At 45.5% G+C, this 27,907-nt stretch overlaps 2 protein-coding genes across 8 annotated transcripts; both read right to left on the minus strand.

Annotated features, from left to right (window-relative positions):
• Window positions 1-237: 237 nt before the first annotated feature.
• On the minus strand, window positions 238-27,377 carry ctbp2a (C-terminal binding protein 2a). 7 transcript variants are annotated; one of them, XM_085921790.1, is made up of 11 exons: window positions 27,053-27,376; window positions 19,567-19,701; window positions 3,889-4,043; window positions 3,183-3,327; window positions 2,849-3,055; window positions 2,499-2,713; window positions 2,298-2,428; window positions 2,004-2,131; window positions 1,795-1,912; window positions 1,442-1,520; window positions 915-1,062 (listed from the first exon to the last, which is right to left on the minus strand). In XM_085921790.1, the coding sequence occupies exons 2-10, from the start codon at window positions 19,622-19,624 to the stop codon at window positions 1,454-1,456; spliced, it is 1,224 nt and encodes a 407-aa protein (XP_085777916.1). In that variant the 5' UTR covers window positions 19,625-19,701; window positions 27,053-27,376; the 3' UTR covers window positions 915-1,062; window positions 1,442-1,453. The 7 variants fall into 7 exon arrangements, with proteins under 7 accessions (XP_085777910.1, XP_085777909.1, XP_085777912.1 ...); XM_085921784.1 differs by lacking the exon at window positions 1,442-1,520 and having other exon boundaries at window positions 238-1,062; window positions 19,573-19,701; window positions 27,053-27,377; XM_085921783.1 differs by lacking the exon at window positions 1,442-1,520 and having other exon boundaries at window positions 238-1,062; window positions 27,053-27,377.
• LOC147049916 (uncharacterized) lies at window positions 13,193-17,248 on the minus strand. Its single transcript, XM_085921782.1, has one exon. It carries the CDS (start codon window positions 16,330-16,332, stop codon window positions 14,155-14,157), a length of 2,178 nt encoding a protein of 725 aa, XP_085777908.1. The 5' UTR covers window positions 16,333-17,248; the 3' UTR covers window positions 13,193-14,154.
• Window positions 27,378-27,907: the final 530 nt, after the last annotated feature.

Here is a 27,907-nt window from a genome sequence, read left to right on the forward strand (position 1 = left end):
TGTTTGAATAAAAGGTTGAAAAAAATCCGTTATACCGATATTTGGGTCAAAAGTTAGTGTCCTGCAGAACGCTCAGGTGTGTTTAACGAGGGTAACTTGGAAAGCATATTGGAACGCAGCCCAAGAGGACTGGCGTTCGACACCCCTGATGGATGGCAAGGTTTTTTTTCCAATGCTCGGTGTAGAAAAAAATAAATAAATCACAAATATGTCAATGAAAACACTTTCCTCCAAGTCTTATCATCAATCAGGACAGCATGTATTTATTTGTGGTTTCCAGCTGCACTTATATTATACTGTATGTTCACCTTGTACAAGAACAAAACACAGTCACCCTAAAAAAAAATTAAAAAAATAAAACAAAAAAAGAACTAGAAGGAGCAGTCACATGACTTAAGAACATTTAACAACCAAACTGCACATCAAATGAATTTGACAGAAAAAAAGAAGAAAAAGAAATAACCCAGATTGGTGTCTATTAAGATATGGCTTGAATTTAATAGTTGCTCTTATTTTGTCCTACTTTTCTAGCTCACAATGATGCAAATATAATTTACTGAATGGATCAAATGTTTTTGATTGCTAACGAGGACAACTCCTGCTAAAAAACACACGTAACACTTGCAGAAACAGAACAACACTTGCAACACAACACTGAAAGAAGGGATTAAAAAAAACAGCTGGAATGAAGGAAAGGAGCAAAAAATGGGAATTCCATCCTCCAAGTCCAGGAGGGCTCATGTGTCACATCTGTGTCACATCACATGTCTCATCTGTGCATCCTCCGTCGAGGGTAAGGACTAGGGGGGGGCAAACCTTGCCCGGCGGGCGAGGGGGGGGGGCATCGGTGCCTTCCGAGCGGGGGCGGCGCTTGGTCACGGCTCGCTCATGTGCTCTCTGGTGGGGTCGCCGTGTTTGGAGGGTTGGTTGGGGGAAGTGGCCTGTGACGCGTGGGTCCCCGGGGGCAAGGTGTGGGCCACAGGCAGGCCGCCGGGCAGCAGCCCCTCCAGGGGCCGGGGGATCCCACCGGGGGCCACGCCGCCCACCACGCCCGGAGGGAACCTATAGATGCAGAAATGCTTTAAGTGCTCGGACAAAAAGTTTTTATTCTTGTTCATGCAAGGGCCTTTGTGGCAAAGTTGTCTCGACAGTCGAGCATAACACTTGTTCAAAAGCTTTCTTAAAATTGCGCATCGCTTATTGAAGTTCTTTTTCTATATTTTGTATGACAAAGATTAGGGTTGGGTGCTACATAGTACTACACACTTGAACATGAACCTCTGTCCACATATCTAGAATTTAAGGGAAGGTAATTTCGGGGTGGGGGGGGGTCATACAGGGAAGCATTGGTATGGAAGCTGGGGAGGGACAATGCAGTCCAGGTGAATGTAACACACACATTGGGGAGTTTAGTTGGTGTGCGTCACCACGACTCATTTACCTGCTTTGATATTTAGGAATATAATTTGTCCTGCACACCCCCCGTTGCTATGGCGTGTACCATGGTTTGGTTCACTCGGCTGTGTGTGAGAGAAGCAGTTCAGTCCCGATCAAGCCAAACGTTACCATATGCACGCTGGAACCTCCAAAGTCCAGCACCGTCACTTCTCAGAAGCCTTTTTTTTTCTTTTTTGTTTTTTAAATAAATCGGTACAAATGAAATCAGCCACGATGCTTGAATGCTTGTTTATCTCTGTGTGACTTTTTTTGGGGGTGCTCCACTTTGGAGGTTCAGCTGTATTTGGGCCTCGACTTGTCAAAGCTTCCCGCCAGCACGTGCTACCATCCTCCCACCTGTAGGCGGCGCCGTTGATCTCCGGGTGAGGCTGCGGCTGCTCCATCACTCCCCAGGGCGCCGAGGTGATGAAAAACTCTTTGTTGACGCAATTCCGCAGGCTGTCGGGGATGCGACCTAAATGGAGAACACGCTCGAAAGTAACTTTTATGTTACTAAAATTCCAAATGTGTGTTGACTTGTGTAACTTGTGGGTTAGGGTTAGTACCAGTGATGGCTCGGCGGATTTCGGTGGCGGCGGCCTCGCGCATCTCCAGCGACGCCTGCTCGCTGTACCAGGCGGTGTGCGGCGTGCAGATCAAGTTGGGGGCGTCCTTCAGGGGACCTTGAGAAAAGCTGAAAAGAGAAATGTCAAGAAAAAAAGACAAATCAATTCAAACTCAAAATGGGTAAAAAAAAAAAATCATAAGAACGTGAAGGATGGCAGTTTCACTTTGTGGAGATTGCAGAACAAACAAATGAACCCATTTTTCTCCTGAAAATAAGTTTCAGAAAGACAGACCTAAAGGGTTCCGACTCGTGGACGTCCAAGGCGGCTCCACGTATTCGGCCTTCCTTGAGGGCCTGCGCCAAGGCCTTTTCGTCCACCAGGCCTCCTCGTGCCGCGTTCACCAGGAACGCGCCTTGACGCATCTGCAAGCCAACAGAAATGTTATTTGATTTTATATTTAATGAAGCCCGAAGCTAAGCGATTGCGTCGTGCCTGCTTGATGGTGAAGTCGTTGATGAGGTGGTGGTTGTGCTCGTTGAGGTTGCAGTGCAGAGAGACGCAGTCGCTTTGGTAGAGGAGGTCCTGCAGCGTGTAGACGCGCTGCACCCCCAACGAGCGCTCCAGGCCATCCTGCAGGTACGGGTCGTAGAAGATCACGTTGAAGCCGAACGCCTTGGCCCGCATCGACACCGCCTGGCCCGCGCGACCTGAAGGGGGCGCACTTGAAAATGTTACAAGGCTGATTGGAAAGGCTTTTCTCAATCATGCATTTCTTCTTGATCCTGTTGATCTAAAATATGTTTTCAAAAAGAGAACGGATTGAATACGCTCGTTGCACCCACCGAATCCGATCAGGCCGAGCGTCTCTCCCCGGATCCTGGCCGCCCCCGAGGCCACCTCTCGGATTTGCTCCACGCTCTGGACCCGCGTGCCCTCCCGGAGAGCCTGGTAGAGCCAAGTGTTCCTCCTGTACAGGTTGAGAATGTGACAGAGTGTCGAGTCGGCCGTCTCCTCCACGGCCGCCGAGGGAATGTTGCACACGGCGATACCTGCGGAAGGAACCAGAACAAAAAAAAAAAAAATGCTGCTACTTTTAAGCCACAAAAGCATTTGAAGAAGAAGAGGAATGCCTTATATTGTCATTGTTCAACAAAATGAGTATTTGGATCATCTCACCGAGCTCTCCGGCCGCCTTGATGTCGATGTTGTCGTAGCCGCTGCCGATGCGGATGATGATGCGTAGCGCCTTGAACTTCTCCAGGTCCTCCCGGGTCAGCGTGATGGTGTGGTACATCATGGCTCCCACCGCCTCGCTCAGGACCTGACCGTCGTCGACATCAAATGTATTTTATATTTCATACAGAACACCTCTTTGAAGCATGTGGAAATTTATACTTGGCATCATCTAAATGCAAATGTCTTGTTGTGTGTGCATTTAAAGAAGGGGAAAGTGCCAAATCGACTGTTTATCACATTAAAGTCGAGGTGGCGTAGCGAGCGCTTATGAAAATGACGGGCTTAAATTCATAAAACTAACCGCTAACGGAATTAACTTTGCTTCGGCGGATTAGCATCGCACCAGGAATTTCCTTACAAGTTTTTTTTTTTTTTTGTAATTTACTGGGAGCCAGACACTGCTAAAGCCAAGGTTAATAATGTATTGTGCTTTAATTCTCTTTCAGAATCGAACAATTGGAACAACAAAATATTGATGTTTGCTAAATGTGGTATTGTTTGTTAAACGAATATATTGTTTGTTTCAAAACACATGAGAAGAGGACCTTGAAAAAGAAAAATTGCATATTACATTGCATTTGCAAATATTGAGGGCAAAAAAAAAAAGCAAAGATGACTGAATGTCAGAAAGAAAATATTGTTGTACCTTTTCGTGTATTTCCTGCGTGGACTGAGCATCGCAGAAGGCCACGGTGGCCAGGTCCTTGAGAATGGGCATCTCCACCGTGCAGTCGCGCCCATCCAGCAGCGCCACCAGGGGGCGCGGGTGCATGGGCCCGTTCATGATTTGTGGCCGGATACCTGTGGAGACGTAGCGCTTGAATTATTCATAACACAATGCGGAGGAAGAGGAGAGGGAAATGATAACAGGAAGTGTTTCCCTGCTCGGACTCGTATGACACACACAACAGTTACTGTATCGTCTGTGTTACCCGGCAACAGGCCCTTTTCATGCCTTGAGGTCACCGCCTCAATCATCCACTCAGGTCAGCTCGTGTCTATCACCCAAAATGAAGAAATATGAAAAAAATATAGAAAGAAGGTGTTGAAGGTCCACGCATTATTTCCCGTTGCTGGTTGTCATGGCGAATGGGCACCATAATGACAAACATTGTATTCAGTGCTTCTTCCTCCCCATTTTTTGCATGTGTGAAAGTGATCTTATTGCAGCCGATTTTAAGACTTTAAAAGTCAAACGTTTGCATTCTCAATCAATAGAAAGTGCGCTCAAACCTTTGACTGCGATATGCCTTGAAAGAATCTCATACAGTTAGGGATGGGCGAGAACCGATACCAGCTACCGAGACTGAAAGCAAAACAACATTGAGTAAATCCTCCTTGCATGCAGTTGTACAGAATTATTGTGTTAATTCATATTTTATGTATCACGAGGAGTCAACAGAAAGAAAAAGAGAGAGAAAACTTAAATGTATTTTTATAATGTTCTTTGTCCACACTTCCCTCCTCGTTTTGCCTCCCACGGAAGCTTTCCTGTCATCACTCCTCTGTGTTGAATGACATTTTTACGGCAGCCTTGTGACTCACTTTACAACCGCGGAGATAAAGAGATGATTTTTTTTCTCCCCTTTTTTTCCTTCTTTGAACTCTGCAGTTTTTACATCACAACCGTTAACAATATGACTGCGCGGCACTTCTAATAAAAGCGGTAGTACTTCATCGACGCGCCTGAGCGAGATATCATGATGAGAAGTACATGAAAAGAAAGAATATGAAATGGAATATAAATGACAAACGACCTCGAGTCACAGCTTTGTTTGCATTATTCTTCACTGGAGCTGCCGCACGGGCGCACACACACACACACACACACACACACACACACACACACACACACGCACTGTTGTCAATACACACGAGTACGCCGCGGAAGCTAAAGAAGAACCTTTAAGAAGTAATTGTCGATTATCGGTGGCTGAAAAATTTCTCTCCGGCGTAACAAGACGGTAAAAAGCAGGTGGATATCTGGAGATAATGAACTCCTTAACGACGCTCCTATGAGCTTGGATATCAGATTAATCCTGCTAAGGAGCTTGTTGGCTAAACAGAGAGCAAACGACCATCGAAGAAAAGAATTGCACGCATAAACAACGTTGGAATGCGTAAAGCTCTTTGTGGAAAACGCTGCTCAAACGTGAATTAAAAACACAACGCTCAATGTTCAAGTAAAGGAATGGAATTTCGCCCTGAAAAAAATAAAACACACATCAAGGACATTCCACGAATAAACACGCTGAAATATTCCAAATAGTTGCGGGGGGGAAGGAATTCCATGCATATATTAGGTGGGGGTTTTTTTGTGCATTGATATTTGCATCACTTTCCCTCCTCACTTGTTTTATTGCGGGAGGTGACAACTGGACCGCTTCCTGGATGTTGTAATGTCAAGCTAAACGCAAAACATCGTCGACCGTCTGCAAAATGTCAAATCTGCTCGCAGCTGGATCCTTTTAAAAGGTGTGGGAGGAACTGTACAAAAGTAAATCAGCGCGCGACAGTTTGTATTTTTAGAGTTCCCCGATTATGACTCCCATCGAGGCAACCATTCGAGCACACGATGCCACTTCCCGATGGTTTATTAAATGTATATCTGCTTCCAGACCCAAACGGCGAGGAAAAACGAAACCAGAGCTCCGACTGACTCTCCGCCCCAAATGGTATCGTCTCGCTTTTAAGTAAACATTGAAAAGCACATGTAACAACGTGACTCAAGATGGTTTACATTAGGCAGCGGGATATTTAAGGCGGCTAATCTTTTGGATAGAATTACAAAGTGCTCGCGCCAACCCCGCTGTTAATGTACCAAAAGTGTTTTATCGTTTCCCAACAGCCAGCCAGCCAGCCAGTCAGTCGGCCTTGTCTACAAGTGAAGCGCAAAGCCCTCGGTTGAAACAAGGCGAATGTAAATAATTCTTTATCTGACAGCAGGTCGCCCACCCTCTTCGCTGGAGGTCTGCGGGGATTTCATGTGCTGCCGACGCCGCAAGCTTGAAGACTTGATAGCGTCCTCCGGCCAACACTAATCACAAACTGAATGATTCTCCAGGAGCTATGAAAAGTTTTTGGGTTTTTTTGCCAGAGCTGGTAAGCCAGACTTTTAAACCACAAATGGATTGCAGATGTTTTAATCGAAAAAGAAAACCAGGAGGAGGGGGAGGGGTGAGTTCTAATGAAACCGAGGGGTGGTGTAGAAAAATAGAAGAACAAGATATATTTGTCCTCAGTGTACCATCAAGCACAATAGTTTAATTTGGTGCTTTTTAATATGCCAACCCACACTACATTTTGTCCTTTTACCATGTCACACATTTGCCTTTTAACAGTCAGAAATACAAGGCATGTCAGTTATGTAGCAGCTTGAACACTAGGGGTCACTGTGTGTCCATACTACAGTACATAAGAGCCAAAGAAGAAGGTCAAGTCTGGTGGATTCCAGGTTACGTTTGAAATTTAACTCCAAAATAAAGCGAGAAAGGAAAAACAAGTCTGCTTTTTGTTACACGTTTCAATTGGGTACAGATGTGCTTGCAGGCTGTAAATGTCAAGTGACAACACTACATCATTTTTGATAGCTAGCTACAATGTAAGAGACAAACCACTGTGCGCCAGTGATGTCATCTTTTTTTTTTTTTTTTACAAAATGACCAGTAGCTGTGTCTAAACTTCACCAAATACAGGACGACAACCTACGAGGCCTCAAACAACTTGTTTTCTTCCTGGAAGGAGCAGACAAATGCCAAGTAGGAAGATATCCACCATTGTAGCACTTCTAAAACAATCAAGTGATCAGTCTTTGCTATTTCACGCTGGATCAATGTGTGTATTGATCTCCGACGTGAAATCCTTCCTTAGATTGACTGCCACACTTGGAGAGGCAGCAGAGTCACGTGACGTGATTATTGTACAGTTACACAATAGACAATGTTATCGTCAATCTCGGGTAATGGTCCTCCGAGCCGGATCACCTACAGAGGAGTGACTCACTTTGGGGACTCGTGAATGTCCCGCTGTAATTTTCTACTCAACGGGAAAGTCACTTCCACTCACGGAGGTTCCAGCTTCCCATCGCCGAGCGGAGCGGGGAAGGTACTGAGACGCCCCCGCGCCGGGCCCCTCCGTTAGTGGAACAATAAAAGTACAAAAACAAAAGGAAGTGAGGAAGATTTTCCACCCAGCACGATGATGTCAAGGCCACGGCGGCGGTCGGCGGGTTCACAGCGAGCGTTCGGAGGAAAAACTTTAGCGCGCTTGACCTCGAGCCAGGAGCGGCTCAATGGGCTCAGGACCAACAGCTGGTTCGGGTTACCTAGCAACTCCCAAGCCGGGGGCCTCGGCGATGGAGAATGAGAGCGAGAGTAGGGCAGGGGGAGCTGGAGGTGGGGCGGGCGGAGGGGATTTGATTTGGAGCCTGGAACACAGTTGGAGTTCTTTGTGGCAAGTGCAGTGATATTAACGTCTTCCCAAACAAGGAGGGAAACAATGTAACCCCAACAAGAAGCTTTGAGGACATGGACTAGTAGAAGGATGCAATGTTGACTTCAACTAAGGAACAAGGATGGGGGCAGTTGCTGGAGAGATGCAAGGCATTCCAAATTTTCCTTTTAAATTTAATTAAAATTTTAATAGCACCATTCAGCCAGCCGTAATATAAACAAAAAATAATAAATGGTACATCCCTGTCATTCTCCACAAACCAGGAAGTAGCATGCTAACAAATAAACAAATGCCCAAACGTAAATCACGATAGAACAATTTATCTGTACTACAAACAAAAAATGATGATAACATTCCTATTGTTTTAAGTAATCCTCCACAAATAAGAAATTAGTCTGCTAGCCCCCCCAAAAAAACCAGATGGGCAAACAAACACAGACAGATAAGAGCCTGCAAGGTTTTGGTTATTGTTGTTTTACTTTTATGCTTTTGGAAGCTCGCTAAAACGCTTCTGCTTTCTCCACACGCAAAATTATTGCGAACATTTTGGACCACCGGTATCTCATAGCGATTAGCATTGTCATGTGACACAATTTAGCATTGCAGATTCTATCATAGGGCTTCCCAAACACATAATCGGTGCTGACCAGCGGCCACAATGCAAAACATTCACTTTTGTGCATACATGCGAGCTACAATAGGGGGCCTGTGTTCCTGGCACTGTCTACTTTCTGGAGTGGCTTTTACGATCCCTTGGCATCGGGCGAAAAAGAGGAGGAGGAGGAGAGGGGCTGCAATCTTTTTGTTGGCAGACTTGCCTCCACTGAGTTAACCCTGCCGCCCCCCACCCCCCAACCCAACCCACCCTTTGCCCCAGCTGGACCCTATCAGCGCCCCGTCTACACCAGCAGCCTATCTCGTCTTCGACTATGTGGACATGCACAAAGAGCGTGTTTGTCCTACCGCTGCCCTCCTCCTGCTGCTTTCTTCCAAACTAATACAAGACGCACAGTGGTGGAAAACAAGGGGGGGGGGGGGGGGCGGAAAACTGGGAAGGTGATATCAGTAACAAACGGGAATGGAGACAAACACTATCGCTGGTGAAGCCGGCCGGGTGATACAAAACCATCTGTCGGTGTAGATGAGCTCCGTGCATGGAACACGGCGAAGGCAAGAAAACAACACGCATATTCGGCCCAAATGTCAAAACATAAATTTATGGACAAAGAATTTGAAAATCTTTGTGGTGATGTGACAACAAATAAAAACTTGTAGGAAGTGTAAAAAAAAAAAAAAAAAAGGCACATAATAAATAGTTGGGCCATAAATTCTTTTTTTAAACTTAAATGTGCTTCTAATGTGCTTTGGGGGGAGCCCGGCTAAAATAATTTACACCACTAAAAAAAGCAAAACGCTAATTCTGTTGTTTTTGTAAAAGAGAGCGAGCGCGAGGCTGATGTTCAACACACTTTTCCGCCAGGCTGACGCTGGCTAACACACACACGTGCCCGCGCACTGACACACGCGCACACATACACAATTTGTCTGTGGCCAGCAGATGATGACACATGACAACCTTTACAATCAGCATCAGCGTTGCGTCCCCCCCTCCCTCCCTCGTTGCGCCAGTGCAGTGCTCGCATGACACACTTCATTGCAAATACATTAAGGAGGCTCATTAAACACCAACGCCTCCTTCATTGGGGCGACTCCATTTTTTTTATTTATTTTTTAATATATATATATATATATATATATATATATATATATATATATATATATATATATATATATATATATATATATATATATATATATATATATATAAATAGCCGGCTGAGCACGTACGCACGCACACACACGAGGCGTGCTTCTTGCCTGGGAAATGCTGTCGCCACATTCTTCCAATCAGGAGCTGCACATGGTCCACAAAATGTGTTGGAGAGGTTGAATAAAAAAAAATAAAAAAAGAAGGGGACGTTTTAGAGGGTTCTCTCACGTCCTCCTCCTCCTCCTCCTTCCTCTCCCAGGCTCCCACAGCTTGTTTCCAAATGCGTCCTCCTTGGTCACCTCACCCCCTGAAGCTCCATGTCTTTTATTTCCTCGAGGACAGGAAAGGATGGAGAATGGATGGTGGGGGGGGGGAAAAAAAAGAAAAAGAAAAGCGGCACTCCTTTTAATCTCCACTGAAAGGGAACCCCCCCCACAAAAAAATGGATTTCTATTTGTCTGGAGCCAGCAGCAGCGAGCGCTTCTCCGTGCGCTCCTCTTCTTCTTCTTCTTCTTCCTCCTGCTCCAGATGACTTGCACCTCCCTCTAGTCCCCCCACCCACCCACCATCCTCTTGGAGGCGGCAGGTTTTTGGTCTTTTCACTCAGACGTCAGGCAGCCTTTTGTTGCCAGCCACAGAGAGCGAAAGAGGGAAGGAGAGGGGAACGGGTGGGGGGAGAGCACGGAATGGAAAAGACCAAAAAAAAAAAAAAGGCAGAGAGGGGAGGAAGAAAAATGCTCGAGGAGGACCGGTCGCACGAAGCGAGTGTCGCCTTCCCTTGTTCTCTTTTGCTCATTTTTTTTTTTTTAATCCAGTTCTTTTTTTTTTTTTTTTTTTTTTTTTTAAATAGTGGTGATGTGGCCTTCAGGGTCCTTTTAAGAGTGCCAGACTCTTTTGTACACAGATTGTCAAGCTGTTCGCTGGGATATGGCTCACATTTTCTCTTACAATGCCATTCAACTGGGAATTAAAGCTTTAAGTCCACATTTAGGTTATTGTGTTAAAAATAAACAATATTCCCACCACTGCGGGGTAGAAACATGATGTTTAGCTAACATTAATGGCAATGAAAAATTGCGCCAATCACTGGCTGTCATGTGCATGCCCAAACAACAGGTGGCGCTATAAACCATTATTCAGAACATTATTCTAGTCAAACCAAAGGCACGTGGATTTATATATCTTTTCTCCAACTAAGAGGCCAAGTGTGCTTGCTTCAAACTAGCTATTTTTGTCTCCCAGTTGAGGTTTACAATGAAACAAGAAAATTAAACGTTGTATATTTAAACACCAAATTGTTCATTTCATTTCATTTAATGAGAGTCTGCTAGTTTAATGCTAACATTTCTTTGCAAAACACCTTAAATAGTCTGACACAAATTAGCCTAGACCTTATGGTAATTATAAATCTGCTTTTTGCTCTTAATTACACGGTAGTGCTCTTACTGCAGCACATCACTAAATTCAGGAAAAAAAAACCCCGATCTCTTAAAAATCTGCGATTTAGCGACGGTGCCAACGACGACAACTAAATCATACCGGCATATCTCAAGAGATTATTTCTAATTTGAATACATTTTGTGCAACACATCACTAGCGACAACAACTAACGACCGTCCAGCCCATTGACACTCAGGATCCCCGGTGACATTCAAGGTCACATCAATGCTTGTTGTTCCTCACCTACATCGTCGGCAAACACACACACGCGTATATACAAACACGCACGCCGGAACAGGTACGGTGCACGACGACAAACACCTTTAAATCCTTCGGTCTTAAAGACTTCATGAAAGATTACCGGGAGACACATTAGCGCGGTTACGACCGCGACGACGCGGCTGTGATTGACATCTTAATTGGATTGATCTAATGAAGGTTAATAAGTTAGACCTCCAGGTTATAACTCTCGAGTCATTCAGAAAAGGGGAGTGAATACAACCGCAAAGTAGATGTTGTATTGTGTGCAGCTTGACACTGATCGTTATTAATTCAGGTTACTACTACTTTGATCGTTTTTTAAGATTTATGGATGTTTTGTTTATATAAACATTGGCTATAATTATGCCTTCATTACCGCGTTAGCATAGATTAGCGGTTTGAAACAATGCCTGTCTTGTCTTAAATCCAGGAGTCTCTAGATATTTACAAAGAGATTGATGAAGGAGGTGGCAGCGGTGCACAATTCCGCGACAAAAATCGAAATATTCGAAACACCTCGTCATTGGGTACAACACGCAAGCAGGGTCCCAAAGCGCAGTTAAAATAAAAACAAGACCTCATTCACAACAAGAGAACAGCGGACAGAGAGAAAGGTCAACTGAATAATCCCACGCTTGAAAATCCGTCATCCCATCTGCCCCCCCCCCCCCCAAAAGTACAAACACCGTTCTGTGCAAGGGGACGAGAAGATGTGAACGGCGGTGAGAAAGAAGGAGAACTCGCACAGCTGCAAGGGGGATGACAGATGTTCAAGTTGGGGGAGGTGGGCAGGGAGGGGTCGATGTCCACATAAATTCTGATTCTCTTATTCATTCCTTGTCAGCGTGACACCATGACTAGTTTTTCTCTGTCACCACTTTGCTGCATCCATTTTTGTGCTCCTTTTAGCCTGACTCGTCCGAAAAACAAAACCGCAGTGATGAATAAAAAGTGCTTAGTGGTTTGCTTGGAGGACATATTTCTTTCATTACCCCTTCCTGCAATAATGGGATGATGAACAAAGATGGGATCAGGTTTTCTCTCCTAAAAGAAGAACAGCACGAGTGAAAAGTGGAGCGATGCACGGATGCAATCCTGCATGGGCGCACTTGATCCTTTCATTAAGGAAAGAGGAAACGATAGTCGCTGATATCAAGAGGAACAGCTGGCGGGGGGGAAGAGGACCTCCGTGCCACTTGCCAGCATACACACACAAACATCAGTCGACGTGCAAGAGAGCCAAAGGGGAGGAGCCGCTCTCGCTTTCACACGTCTTCTGGTAACAATACTCCCAAAGTTCCACCCCCAAAAAAAAATCATACTGTGGGGATATATAAAGTTTGTTGTGGCCTGTATTTTATTTAGCGAATATTTTTGTTCAAATTGAATTAAAGTCCCTCTCAGGTCAAATATTTACAAATATTTATCCCAGAACAAATGGGCACATTCCAAAATTCTATTGCAAAAACAAATTCAGGCCAAATGTCTCTCCTTCCCTGTGATGCGAGTCCAAGGTTGATTGACAGCTGTCAATGCTTCCCTTCCACCCCCCTTGCCTGCAAGCGTCAATCATCAGTCAGTAGCAGGACAATATCTCTCCCTGCCCCCACCCCCTCCCCTCGTTGCCTAATCCCTCACTCAGTGCAACAACTGCCCGCAGCTTTGACCTGCTCGGCCGGTTAATACATAATCTCCCATCTCAAAAACTAATACGCGCAGACCCCCCCCCCCACCCCCCACCTCGTCACGCTACGGGAAATCACGGCTAGCGTGTCACGCAGAGCGGCACCGACCTGCGTTGGCATTGGACCGCAGAGCCGGACGGCAACCGGCGCACCTCGGCGGGATGGAAGTAAAGAAGTGGAAATCCTGCTCTGCCAAATATGGCCGTGTGGGGGAGGGGAAGCTAGTGCTGGTTAGTCATATGGAGGCGGGGTCTTGCTCAAGGGCATTTCGCGCAGCATCAGATACTGCCTGGCTTATCAAAGTTATATAGACCGCGATGCTGTTTTGCGACGAGTAAAGAGGTTAATATTGCGTAATATTGTGCCAATGACACCGGCGTTTGATTGAAAAGAGAGGCCCGAAGGGGTCTCATAATACCCTCGCTCTCTTCCACTTCATCATCACGAAGACAATAAAATCTGCTTAATTAATTCTGAAATCTGTTGCAGTGCCTCAGTGTCAACATCATGGCTGTGTGCAGACTGACAGAATGACAGTATTTGTGGATTAGTGCAAGAGTGGAAAGGCAGGATGTAAAAGGATTAAACCTCCCCTCTGTCTTGTCACTATGGCGTGCAGAGAGAAAACGACACGTCGGCCATCAGCGCTGTAATTTGATTTTATCGGCGCAGCCATGCCATGCCGCGAGACCGAGTCGTTATCATTCGCCACTAAAATATACTCGGATGCTACCACCCAAAATAAGCAAACGGGAAATTAAAAGTCTGGTCTTATTTGTATATTGGACGCATGTCAGTGTGCAGCAAGTTGGTAGGTAGGTAGGTTGTTTAGCGCATAGCCTTAAAACCTTTCCAGGCAACAGTCTCATTATCATAATGGAATAAGACATGCATGTTTACAACAGCATGAGTTTGGGGGGCGGGGGGGGGGGGAAGACCTCTCTGCATTTAACAGTGATACTACATCTGCCATTGTGCAATGTCCTCATTGCCGGAGCCGATTACACAGTATGGTTGCATAAAAGCAGCACCGTGCTGCTGTTTGCTTCAGTTATTGACAGTGTTACACACTAATGAGAGTGAAATGAGAAATAAATCCTCGCTCGGAGACTGTGGCGAGCGATTGCGGACCATAACAAATGCAAATTAACAAAGCAATGCCTCAAAGTCCCAATGAATTAAAGATATTGGCCAACGTGTCGGGCTGCACACATGAATGAAGTGGAATTGTGACAAATGTGCCTTTTGACAAAACTAGGCAGAACGAAGGGATGGATAACAGCTGAAGATGGAAGATAGTAGACTATTTACTTGTGTCTGGAGATGCCATAGTGGACACGATGACTGGTGGACCGGTGCGGCGACTTAGCTTCTGGTTAGCAACCATAGCACCTTGTCCTTGATTGGGGCCTCCTACAGGAACCAGGGCATTGTCCCCTGCTGGTCCTCCAGCCTTACGTACCAGCTGGGGATTCGGGTAAGGGCTATGCATGGGTGACATGGGCAACAAGCTCCGGTCCCTCTTCATTAGCTCCATGGGTACCGTGTAATTGGTAGAGTATGCCTTGGGTACCTGCTGTTGGGGTTGAGGTAAAGCTGGCATGGAGACTGGCATCTGCTGGGGCATACCTGGCATGGGGTGGATGGAACCAGCTATAGCAGGCATGGATCCAGTCATCTGTTGTGACATGATCTGCATACCCTGAACGGGCAACCCTTGCATTGAATATGCAGACATCGGTCTTGATTGAACGGGCAACATAGCGCCGACATAAGGCCCCGGGGTACGAGGCGATTGACCTGGGTAACCTCCGGAGGCTTCCAGGAGCTGCTGAGAAGGTGCACTACTGGGCCTTCTGGCTATTGCCTCCCCCATCCTTGGCGAGATGGTCTGCATGGCCCCAGGTGTCTGCGGGTGGATCAGGTGAGGGTCGACATTCAAAGCTTGCGGAGGATGGAGAGGTTGGTGCTGCTGCTGGTGATAGACATCCGAGCGATGGCTAAAACTATTAGAACGACCCCGCATGGGCGTCTGGGGCTGAGAGGGAGGCGGTGGCGCTTCAGTGGGCCGCTTGTAGTTGTGGACCACTCGGGAAAGTACCCGTGCCTGGCCGAGGTTGGGCGCCACTGTGCGTACGTCGTTGTCCTCCATGACAGTCAGCATGCTAGTGGAGTCAAATCCCTGCTGGATGAGCGAGGAGATGGTGCTCTCGGAGATGCCCTCATTTCGCAATAAGGCAAGAAACTCGGGATCCACGGTCCTCTTGGGATCCACGGGTAAAGGTGTTTGCGGGGCCGTCAGCGGAGGGGCGGGAAGGGCAACGGGAGGTTGAGGGGCTGGAGTTGGCACTGCCTGGACAGGGGCAGGTGCAACCGGGACAACTGCGGCGGTCTGTAATGGGCTGGGCGAAGCAGGAGGAAGCGGAGCCCCCACAGGAAGTTTCGCTTCGGGGATGGTGTTGGGAGGTGGCAAAGACTGTTGCAGGTGCTGTTGCAGCTGCTCCTGCTGAAGCTGCTGCTGGAGTTGTTGCTGCTGTAACTGCTGCTGCTGTATTTGTTGTTGCTGCAATTGTTGTTGTTGGAGTTGTTGCTGTTGCAGATGTTGCTGCTGCAGTTGTTGCTGCTGCAGTTGTTGCTGCTGCAGTTGTTGCTGCTGCAGTTGTTGTTGCTGGATTGAATAGGGCGAGGCTGTCTCCTGCCTCATGATCCCACCTTGGCTTGAAGGATCAACCACTAGACAAGTCGCAGCCTGCTGCTGCTGCGGATCCAACGGGCGAGTATCGGTATAGCCAGATTGACTGGCCAGAGGTGGAGGCTCATTTGCATACCGAGGAGAGGCGTGTTCCACGCTGTAATGACCAGGAGACGTATCCCGAGAGGGTCTGCGCTGACTGTCGGGAATCATTTTGGTAACACCGGATTCCCTGTAAGTTGGAGTAGTCGGAGGCGGCGGTAAATTTGACGGGGGGACCTGAGGTCCTCCTCTTGCGCTCTGAGCTTGATCCCACCCAACACGAGCCATGGGCGCTAGGCCAAAATGAGAACCCGACCTGCTGAGCGGATGAGGTGACGGAGGCTGGTGCTCGGGCCGGTAAAAGGCTTCAGGTGCTCGAGGAGTCATGGCCGGATCGTGAGGGTAGTAATCTTGATGCGGAATGGATCCTCTGTGAGCCATAGCTGCTCGTTCGTAGTGGTTCAGGTCTGGCACGGAGCCCTTCCTTAGACCCCCTGGGTAAACGTGTCCGTAGTCGTGGTAGGAATACGGCTCACGCTTCAAATCCAGGTCAGGAGGACGCACCCCTGCGGGAGTTTCGTACCACCCTCCTCCCCCCTCTCCGTATGACAGAGAGCTACGTCGGCCAGCTACTCTTGCCTGCTGCTCGTAGACACTCTCAGCCCTGTCCCACTGACCCTCATTCCCCCCTAAAGTGTCCCAACTGTGGGAGCGACCGAGACTTAACTGTTTGTTGGTGACAAGCATTTGAGAAAAATGCAGAAAAACAGAAGACGTACCACACAAAAGCAAAGTATTCCGCTTGTGTCAGTTCTTGTCTCGTTAAGGTCTTCGTAGGCAGGAGCACCAAAAGACGCAACAGAAAGAGGTAGTTAAGGAACAAGCAGGAAATGTTGTGCGGTTTGACCTGATATCCGGTTGTAATATTGTATGTCCGTGCTATCAGGTGAGCTCCCTCTCCAGCTGATAGTCCTTGAATAATTTATCTCCGGTTATGCCGCCTTGGAAAGAGGACACCGCACATGAACACACCACGAACCACACTGTACACACCTACGCAAGTCTACGCCGAGACCGGATACATGATTGAGCCACCAAATGTCGATTAAAAAAAAACAAAAAACTGAAAAGCAGGGGATGGGTTGGGTTAGATGTAGGGATGGGCTTGTACTAATCCAATAGGATTTATCTCTCCCTTCTTTGGTACATTTTACTCGCCCCGCCGATTGCTACCAGGGATTACAACCAAATAAAGCCCGTTTAATTCTACTTGGCAGTGACGTCACGTGCACCACAACCGGCTGTCCACGACGACGGTGACGGCGACTGATTGGGTCAATGATCCGGAGCCCACCCACCTCCGAGAGCCCTCACCCACCTCTGAAGTTTCACCTACCTGTCGCTGGTAATGCGTCGCCAACAGGTTTTAGTTGTCCGTTTTCCCGACAGAGGCGGGGCGCTGACTCGCGGCGTTATTGAAAGAAATACGGTTGCCTCTACTAAGTCCCATGCGCTGTCAGTAAATGTCAAATCCACTCTGATTGGACACTAATCCTCGGGGCCTCATGCTAGCTGCAGTGCCTCCACGCAACTGGTCGGCAATCAACCTCGGTGCCTCTGTAGCTCGTGTTCGCTGCCCTACTAAGAGTTATTTAGGGCTTCCCTATGCATAAGAAATGGGTTAAAAGGTCGGTCAAATTGACAAAAGGTTTGCATTAACGCATATCCTGTGAGTATTACTGATCATTCATAGACGTCACGGGATACATTTTCATACTTTATATGCTCAAAATTGTATGTTTTGTACTTCGAGTAGCTCTTTAATCGGCAAACAATACAAAAATGCAGGAAGCGCAGTGAATGGGGGCGGGGTGCTTTTGTGTTATAGCCGCTAATCCCACGCACCAATAACCTATTTTTTTCCACCTATGTAAAAAAAAATAATCTTACATTTATTTCACTCAGCAGACAAGTTTGTGTTTAATAATATGGTCAGATTCTGAAAAGTTTGCTTTTAGTAAAAAAAAAAAAAATCTTTTTATTGTTCTCGCTGTGGCCTCAGCCTTGTCATGCTGCACAAAAAGGAATACAAATGACCTGCTGCCTCAAAATGAATACAACGCCGCAGGAGAAATAAATACAAGTGTCTTCTATGCTGTCACGAAACAATAGCATGCTCTGAATGTTAAACGCTCATTTGACTTATGCGGCAGTGAGGGGCAGGAGTCACCAAATGGAAATGGAATTACAGTTGTGGTGTTGACTGCGGGGAATAACACTGTCAGCTAGAGTGTAATACACACTTTGAAAACATTAAGTGCCCGCCTGCCTCGCATGCAAGTCCTGATTTGGTAATTGTCTTTGAAAGATTCTCAATAGAGGATATGAAACGGGTGATTGACGCTAGCGGTGACAAGCAGACACTTGAATAGAGTTGCAATATTTGATGTGACATTTCAAACATGATAAAAGCCAATGTAAAAGAAATAAACTAGTTTAATAAAGTGGGATGACCGTACCTCCTGTTGTATTTGTGTGCCCTTTAAGGGGCGTGGCCTACTGAATGATGTCAGGGCGTTGAGTCAAATCGTGTATTATTGCGCTGTATGGACAAAACATTTCTTATTTTAAAATGGAGAGATTAAATATTCTACCACCATTTTAATTTGATTATAAAAATGCATTTCATCCCTTTTAAACCATCTTAGTAAATAAATACCACCCACAACCCGTGTGAGGATATAAAGTAATTGCGCCCTCTGCTGGTTGCTGACCCCTAAACGTGAACTCCACTATACTTTCGAGTATGACATAGAAAAGGCAACATAACCCAAAATAATATGAATGACCAGCAGCATCAAATCCGCATTCCTCTGTATATTTTCCTTTAAATCAGCTTTTCTACCCATAATCCATCTCCCCCGGAGTGGCGGGGTGGGGGGCCTCTGGCTGGACCCACGGAGGCAACAGGTTCATGTAATACCAAGGAGGTTATTTTGGAAAAGTTAAGAAGATTTGTGCAGGAACCTAAGCACACAAAAATTCACAGCACAGTTGTGACACAACATTGTGTCTGTTTTTCTGTTTTTTTCTGCAGCTCCACAAAGCTTATGAAAAAGGGAGGGTTGGTGGGAAGGTGGGGGGGGGGGGGGGGGGGGTAGGTTTTGGTCAGGAGCCTGGAAAAAGCCCAGAGAGAAGGGAAGGGGGGGGGGGTAGTATGGTATCAGAACCAGATCTCACTCTGGTGATTTCATAGCAGACACGGATGCCAATATGTGAGGAAGGATGGTGGGGGGGGGAAAAAAAAAGAAAATACTCCGATGCATCAAATTTGGATATCGCTTGTCCTCATTAGTATTTTGGTTTGGTTCAATTCCGAGTCTTTAATGAAGCGTCCACGCCAACGTAGCCTTTCATTACGCCAGATTCCAATTTGTTTTCCATGACTATATTGGCTTGTCATATGATTGATTACAGTGCATTACAAAGTCTAATCGCTCGTGTTGAACTTGCCAGTTAACACGTGTAGGAATCACCATGACAAAGTCTTTGAGCTCCACTTTTGTAAATATAAACAACCCCGACCAGTGCCTCAGCTCGAGACAAATGCGACGGTGGGCATCGGTGCTGCCAAAATGCATGCTGGGAAAGCAGATGGAGCGGACATAAGGAGGGAGGGGGGAAGTGATGCCCACGACAGGTGTTTGCCATGTTTCCCTTCCGACTCTTCCTGGCATCTCATCAAAGGCACAACAGACAGAATACTTGTATGACACTTGGACTGGATTACTTAATTAATTGCGTATGTTTTTAATATATACTGCCGGGAAATGATTATCAGAGCGGCAAAGTTATCATCCGAATGCAAACAGAGGTGCCGTGACCCGAGAAAATGTATCATTGAATTCAATTTGAAATGAAGCTGTATGTACTGTATACCGACAATATTCAAAGAAAACCAAAGTTGCAATTTGGTCTTACCCTCACAAATTTTGTCGAGTCGCTGGCGTTTCACTTTATGTTTGTCGGTCAGAGCCATGCTTTCAAAGTCTCTTGCTCTTCTCCACCGTCACATCCAAAGTTGTCCAATCCTCAATCTGTTGATTTATTGACGTTCTGAGTATGAGAAGAAAAAAAAAAATACAAGTCAACAAAAGCCAGATTGTGTATTGCAGAGTGACTGTTCTGCCTTTTATCAGAATTTGTTTTTTTGTCTTTTGTGTATCCAAAAAACGAGTAGTATCGGTGGCTTGGTATCAGTATCAACTCAAGCGTTGAGTACGAGGTAGACAAAAGGGGGGGGGGGGTGAGTGGTGCGCGCGAGTAAACGAGGCCTTTTCTTGATAATTTACGTTCAATAAATGATACGCCTCTAAAGAGCAATCTTCTAATTGGTTCCTGCTGAGGCCTGCGGGAGGCGGTAATGTCGGATGCAGAGGAAAGCACGCAAGTACACAAACAAAGGGGGAATGTGGGTCAGTTAGTCAGCACATAGGATGTGGTTGCATCAGCAGAATCAAGACATGTAAAAGAGTGGAAGAGGAAGGGAGTGAAAAACAGCAGGGTGAGGAGAGTGTCGTTCATCTTCCTCCTACGTGTTTTTCTCCGCCAGTCATTTCCTGAAGGCTGTGCTCTCTCTGGCTGGCTACGACGCGATCATGACATCTTTAACCGCTATTATAATTGGGATGTTTAGTGGTGAGGCACAGTCGAGCAATATGGTGGGGGGGGGGGATAGTAATGGAATTTTGACGTGGCCAATTGCTGAGACATGATGTGACGCCGGCGGCACAGCAGAACTGGAGTCGTTAGCTTCTCCTGTCAGCTTCCTGCCCAAAAAGTGAACGTTCACAATGGAGTTAGGAATAGTGCAAATGAAATTGTTGCCGTTTAAAACTTCTTTTTTAACAGATTGGGAGGAATTTGAGTATTATGTTATCTATGTGTCTCTGTTAATTTGTTGTTAGGAGGAATAGCGCTGACAAACTTGATGCTAATTTACCATTCGCATGTCAATGGGATTTTACATTGACGTTCGCAATGTTTTTTTTTTTTTTTTTAAAAAGCATAAATTTATTATTTATGTTTTTATAAATTTATTTAAAGATCCAATTTGCAAAATTCTTTTTGTTGTGTTTAGTATTACAAGTACATTGTGTCAACAAAGATTCCAAACGACTAGAAATAAGCTGCCTAAAGCATCTTGGGTGTGATTATGTGCAGAATCGGTCGGGTTCTTTCTGACGGAAGAGACGAGAAATGAGTTTGCTGGTTGTTTTTGGTCCTGACAACAATGCTGAGCTCACACAGGCGACTGATTTTATATATCTATAGCGTCATGTGGTATTGATTGGCCTCAAAGTCAGGCCGGGGTGTTGACAGTGGGCAGTTCATCATACGTGGCAGGGAGGTTACCCTCGTCAACGTGTTGCAAAAGAATAGTGCAGCAGCAGCATCACAAAACGACTACTTAAGAGATGATGATTTATGCCCCAAAAAGTGCAATGTGGCACAAAAAGAGGAGGCAGAGAATCGAGGGCGCTTTTATTTTTCTCGCCGCTCATTAAACCAGCGAGTCGGGGGGCTACCGAGGGGCCCGTAAAGCCGTCGTTCAAACTGCTGATTTATACCTTCCTCCTTCTGCTTCTTCATGCGCCGCTCACTATCGCCAACTGACAGTCTCCGAATTGCGACATCAAAACAAAACAAAAAATTATCCTTCAAACTTTCTAGCCCTCTCTTCACATCAACTCTAAGCGAACGGAGACTGCGGCACATTTAACTGCTGACTCGGGCTAATGCGCATTTTACAATAATGCGTAAGTCACAGACAAAACGCATAATGGCGACATTATCGCACGCTGCAGACAAACTCATCGAGGCCAGCGGCCCTCCTTTTCCCCCGTACGGCTCTTTACTTATAATGAACTCCGGCAAAGTCCAGCCATTAAAATCTCAACCGGAGTAATTGGCAATTTACTTTCTCCACGGCGTCATTTAATAACACCGACCGCAGAAGCCTTACGACGCAGCGCTATTTATTGGGATTAAATAAAACCTAGTGTGAACACTGCAATATTTTCAAACTTCACGTGGCCGAGGTGTTGTGGGACTGGTTTGCATGGTTTGGCAATACGTGATGACCCAGTTAACATATGGAATTCGGATGAGTCGGCCCACATTTTCTTGTGTTGTCATGAGTCTGCTGAGAGGGGGGGCAGGAAATAAAACGATATAAAATAAATGAAGAAAATAACTAAATAAAATGTAACTGAAATGTAAATGAAACCTTTTCGTTTGCTATTTGGACTACTCCACACAAAAATAAAATCTGCAAGTAGGTGAGTATGCGGGAATCCACTGACTAGCGATCGAAAGAAGCCCAAATTATCACAACAGCATGAGGAATAAAAAAAAAAAAAAAAAAACAGTTAATCTCCCATTAACGCCTAATTAGACGTGTTTAAAGTTACCCTCGGAATAATTCCAAGCACATTAGTTTGTCCCATTTCTTGTGCAGCGAGGGTTGCGAGCGTCAATTTAAATTGTTGAACTTAATGATCTTTTCTTCCGAATTAGCGCATGAGGACCTGATGCATATGCAACAATTATAAAAGCTCTTCTGCGGCAAATTAAAAGGTCACAATTAGAGGGGCTGGCGTTCATGTTGAATGAGTATTGGTTCACTAGTTGACATGTCTGGAGGGCCTAAAACATGATAGGGGAACTTAATTAACACTCAGACAGCAATTTGTGTTCCCCCAGGGGGGGAGAGAAAAAAAAAAAAAAAAAAAAAGAACCTGCTTTAGTTTCACTGTCACAGAACAGCAACATAATAAAATTCTCTTTGTGTGACCTGGCAGTTAATTCAATGCAGACGCGTTCAATGCTTGTTCTAACTTGGAAAGTGTAAGATAGAATTTTACTTGTATCTAGGCTCAAAGAGGAGGATTAGTTTGAGCAAAGAAATATGTGTCGATCAGACATGCAACCCTGTCCAAGGCCGCGGGTGTATATTCACCAGAGACTAAACAAAAGAAGCATCCAAATACCACTAGGCCACCTCTCAGGCACCTGCAAGCAAGACATAGACACGATACAGTGAAAAGAAAAGAAGAGGAAAAAAAAAGAGACAAGGGCAAAGACAGCTTAACTACAATTGAGAGAAAAATATGGCTGAGAGAGAGAGAGCTTAGCGGCAGCGAAGAGAAAGGTCACGGATGAGACGTAAGCAATGGAGAAAAGCGGAGGAAAATAAATGTGTTCTGGGACTTCTTTGAAACGTTCCAGTAGTTCACACCTCGCCTTGGGCTTAGAGGACCTGAAAAGTTCAAGTTTATCATCGTTTCACCTTGCAGTAAAAACACTTTCTTAGTTTTCCCCCTCCGGACAGTCTAAAAACGTGAGATGTAAGAAAATGAGGCAGGAGTGTAAACGCAAAGCGACAAGAGTAAAGCATTTCTGGCGCTACCCAAACGAAAAGATGAATTGAATCGATAGCAGCGGCATTAGCATCACATAAGTGTGTTTCTCTCATTTCAGTCAAAAAGGGCAGTGGTAGGTCGACTGTTTGACCATCCTAGCTTGAAAAAAATCTTTAGCTAACTCCTACCTAGCAACTTGATAGAACTGTAAACATAGCAATCAAAAAGGCAACCTAGCATGGGTCAAAAATAAAAATGGGCCAACCACTACTCTTTGACAATTGGACAGTAATCCTATTAGTGCACTACTAAAACAAATCCTATTAAGATAATTAAAATAATGTTGCCAATGAATTAGCTCCAAAGCAAAGAGCACGAATCACAACTCAACGCTTCAAAACTGTATTTTGTTCTCCCCGGTCGAGAGTGAGCGTAAAGCTTCTCTCGGGATATAGTGGAACATTAGCCCACCCGAATTCTTTTTGTTCAGGATCAGGGATCAAACATCTTCAAACGTCTGCAAAAATCAAACGCGTCTTTGTGCAAACACGCTGACGATCTGAAAACACCACCCTGCTGTGATGGTAATGACAATCAAAAGAATCTGATAAGCGTAGTCGAAACACCGATAGCTAAGGCGATAAAACATCGGCGGAGAAAAAAAAATAATAATCAGGCAGTCGCCCACTTTGTTAACAACAATGAGAAGATAATCGGGCCTGTTTAATATCACGCTCACTCTTGATGATGAGTGATGGAAAATGAGTGCCTTTCGACGTGTACTGCAAGATGATGATTCCCCGCAATGTCATTTCAATCAAGCCAGGACTTAACAGTGTAGTTCAGGTGTCAAACACCTCCATGGACATCTGCCAGCTTTCCTTGTTGGATGCGTGCCAATATTTATGCAAAGCAAAGAGGTCCTTAGATGGCAAAAAAAAAAAAAACGCAGATTGAAGCTGACTGTAAGATTGAATTGGTGGCATTTAAAAAGCAAACTTGCAGAGAACCTCTTCATGCCGACCTCACTTGCTCGTATTTCTCGTTTCATACATTTCGAGGACCTTATGAAATATTGGGCCTTGAAATGCCATTTTGTGTTTATTCACAACACAAAGGCATACGGAGGCCGGCCGCGTCTTGCTTCGGCATCTTCCAACATCTTTGGGTTTACGGCTTCGCTTAGCATCAGCGGCCTGACACGAGTACACGCCGGCCGCGCTGAACTAGACGCTCATGCCGAGACAATGTGAGCCTTCCTCCTCTTCCTCCTCTTCCTCCACCTCCTCATGCCACCTCTCTCCTGAGAGGCTCAGACAGGAGAGAGTGGGCAGGAAAGAACACAACACATAATAACAAGGGAGTGATTCCAACAATATGCATGCAAATGCTTTACGAATTATATATAAATGCTCCCAAAAAAAAATTAAAAATAAACCTGATTATTTTTGTTCAGTGATGCCATAAAAAAAAAAAAAAAAGTGTGTTGTCATCTTCTACAACATTCAGCGTATTCGTTATTTCTCTCGGCACGTCCTCCGCTCGGAAACATTCATCCACAAGGACATTATGAGCTGTCAGCAGAACGGTTTCCCTCACAATGATCACAATGGCCGCCCCCTCCGCCCGCCCCAGGTGGTGCGTTCCCTCCTTTCCATCCCGTCCACGGTCGGCCTCAATGTTAATGTTAATGCAAGCCATTAGCAGCACTTTGCTGGGAAATGGCTCGTCGTTAACGAGGAGCGCGCGCGGGAGGTTATTAAGTGGTTTGAGCAAACTCCAACTGTCATAAATCCCGGGAAGTGTAAATATCCACACCCGATCACCAGCGGTCATAGCGAGTAAATAAATGAGAAATGCTCATTTACGAGTCCGCTACTAGTTGCCGTTGGACTGATAATGATAAAAAATTGAGAGCGTTTATGGAGGCAATTACGCTACAGTGATTCTAAATGAAAACCGATAAGTGCCGGTGTCTCGCAGCCTGTAAATGCAAATTTTAGGAAAGGGCTCTCGTGGGGACATTGAAAATGACACAGTTATTGCTTCCATGTAATCCTGCATTCGGGGGGGTGGGGGGGGGCAGGAAGTTTGTTGACCTTTAACAGGTTAGTGGCGTACTGGCATTTTGTTGTTTTTGGTGGTTCAACCACATACTGCCAATTATGGTGTACCTCTAAGTGGCTAACCCTGAAGGCGGGGCCAAATTTCCGCTTACTTCTGATCAAAGTCAAGAAGGTCAAATAATTGGACGCCGATTAAGGATTTTCCTAATCAATTATCCTGCGGTGTTGGGGGTGATATTTCCGCAACAATCTGCTCAGAAAACTGTCCATAAGCTAACAGTTAGCCTAGCAATGAATTTTTCACTGCCCATTTAATTATGGGGTGAGCTACAGCTGTCGACAAAATGGCTTCACTTTGCCAGGATGAATATTTCCCATTGAACATTTTGGATAATACCCGTCGACAGAGTGTGCCGGCCACACAGACGAGGAGATCACAGCATCCGGCGTCTTTTATCACTGAGGAGAATCAAACACCTGCAGTCGGCCACATCCACTCTGCCAAAACTTCACAGCCAGGAAAATGGAGAGGGACCAAAGAAAAAAAAAACAGCCGCTGAGCATTTGTCGGGCGCGCCGAATCCATTCAACACACAGAAATGTTTGAAGTGTCTAAAATGTGAAGATAGTGCGGCAGCTCAGGGAGGTGTAAAAGTGTTCGCAGCAGAGCTATTGAGACGACAAAGCGGATTGAAATCCTCTTCTAACTCCTAAAGCATTGAGAATGTCGTTAAATGATCCGTGTCAGTCGGAACAGGCTTAACTGGATGAATGGCTTCAGTAGTTGCTGTATTACAAATGAAAGGCAAGGTCGAACAATGCTCATTTGGATCGGCACCAAGAACCTGCATTGTCGTTTCAAGTTGAGCAATTTGCATCCGTGCTATTTTTTAATGGACCGTACTAGGTCCTTTCACAAACTGTTCCTACAAAGTTTGGACACAGAGAACCTCAAGATTGATGGGGGGGGTAGAGCTCACCGCCCGATTGATTAATTAATCAAGAGGCCTTTCACAGTACTGTTGTCCATAAAGCACTCTTTGATTTTGCATTTTTTCCCCTCGGCGTTTTCCTTCCGGTGATACATCAACAGGCCTGACAGGAGCTGCCACATCTATTGCGGAGCGACATGTGATGTGTTTACAGTTTTCATATCGAAACACAAGCGAACCGCGGGGGACGCGGGAGGAAGTTCAACTCCCGGCGGAGTCGAGCGATCGGCGCCGCAAGTCGGACTGGCGAACGGTATTTTAACTTTATTATTGTCGTGCATTTCATAGACAATGTGCTCCACATAAACTACACAAAAAAAGCAGTTATGACAAAAGACTTAAAAGCAAAGTAGCTATGAAAATGATGATTCAGTGTTTTGTTTTTTTTTCTTTTGAAGTTATGTGTGAAACTTTAAAAGCCTCCGTCAACTTTGGACTTTCTCTAGTGAACGTACATACACAATTCCAGCCGCCTTGTGACAATGCCCAGAAGGGAAGAGAGCAGATGTCCTTTGCCAAGAGCACATCTGCATGCAGCCTCAATCTCCACCCCTTCAGTGTCCAGACAATAGCCCAGCCGCCCTCCCCACAACTCCTCCCTCCTCCACTTGAATTTTTCTTCCACTGCAACCCTCCAAATGCAGCCATAAAAAAATAAGAATGCAAAGAGTTGCCCATTCATAAGCATGGATTATCCTTCTAAAGAGTTTCATGTGCAGGTGCTCTTCTGCATGATTTCATTTCACGACGATAGCTGTGGGAACGTTCAGTTCCAGCGAACTTTTTACTTTCGAGTGTGCTTTTAATTCCACTTGTGACAACATTCCCTGTCACACAGTCGCGAGGAAGTGAACGCAACACGGAGTAGTTGGGAATATTTTCGTGTATTTTCAAAAGTCCCTTCAAACGCCGTCCGTCGCACATGTATACATATTAGCATGTTTGTTGGCTCGAATCTTGGGAGCTCTCACAACTCAATTCTTACCTCTTGGTGGATGATGAGTGACAGTGAAAGCGTCGTATCCGGAAGCAGCATCGCAGGCTACACGCGTTTCAAATCGTTTCGGATTTGGATCATAATCCACTTTTTGACGAATGTCAACGGCAACTTAATCCCGAGTCCAACCGGCGCTGGCGGCGCTTCAACCCAGACTGGAATGTGTCCCAATGTTGACTTCAATGACGCGTAAACAATATTCTGACGCTCTTCCTCTTCCTCTTCTTCTTCTTCTGTCCCTCCTGCCAGGATTGAGAGGCGCGTATCACTTTTTTTTCCGCCTCCTCCTCCTCCTTCTATGTCGCTTTGTGAATGAGGCGGAGCCATTTGCTCAATAGTAAAACACACGCGCCTCGTGTAGTGTACACAAAACAGTTTTGTTTTCTTAAAGAAGCCAACTGCAAACATACTTCTTCTTATAAAATGTTTGTAATAAAATCCAAATTATTTCTAACTCTACTGATAAACATTTTTGGTGATCTTAAATGTCATTAGTTCGCGTTAGTAGTTTTGAAGGCCCGGGGAAGATTAGAACAACATGGCAACACATAGAAACTGAAATCTGATTGGTCTAAAAATTCGAACCTACACATTACGTATTGAAGCAGATATAAACAAAGTTAAGACTGTTAGACCAAGAGGCAGTTAAGACCCTACTGGTTGTGTCACAAAAGAAATTCAACATAAATAAAGTAAAGACCTTGAAGACCTGTGACAAAACACACAACGGAAACATTAAAAATGTACAACATCCAATCTTAAACATAATACAGCGTATTCAGTCTGCAAAAGGAACAGCTTCATCCATTTTGAGTCAATCTAATAATGTAATCTAATTTGACC

This window comes from Syngnathus leptorhynchus, chromosome 10 (genome assembly GCF_054491065.1).
Source record: "Syngnathus leptorhynchus isolate UIUO chromosome 10, UIUO_Slep, whole genome shotgun sequence".
Lineage (NCBI taxonomy): Eukaryota > Metazoa > Chordata > Actinopteri > Syngnathiformes > Syngnathidae > Syngnathus > Syngnathus leptorhynchus.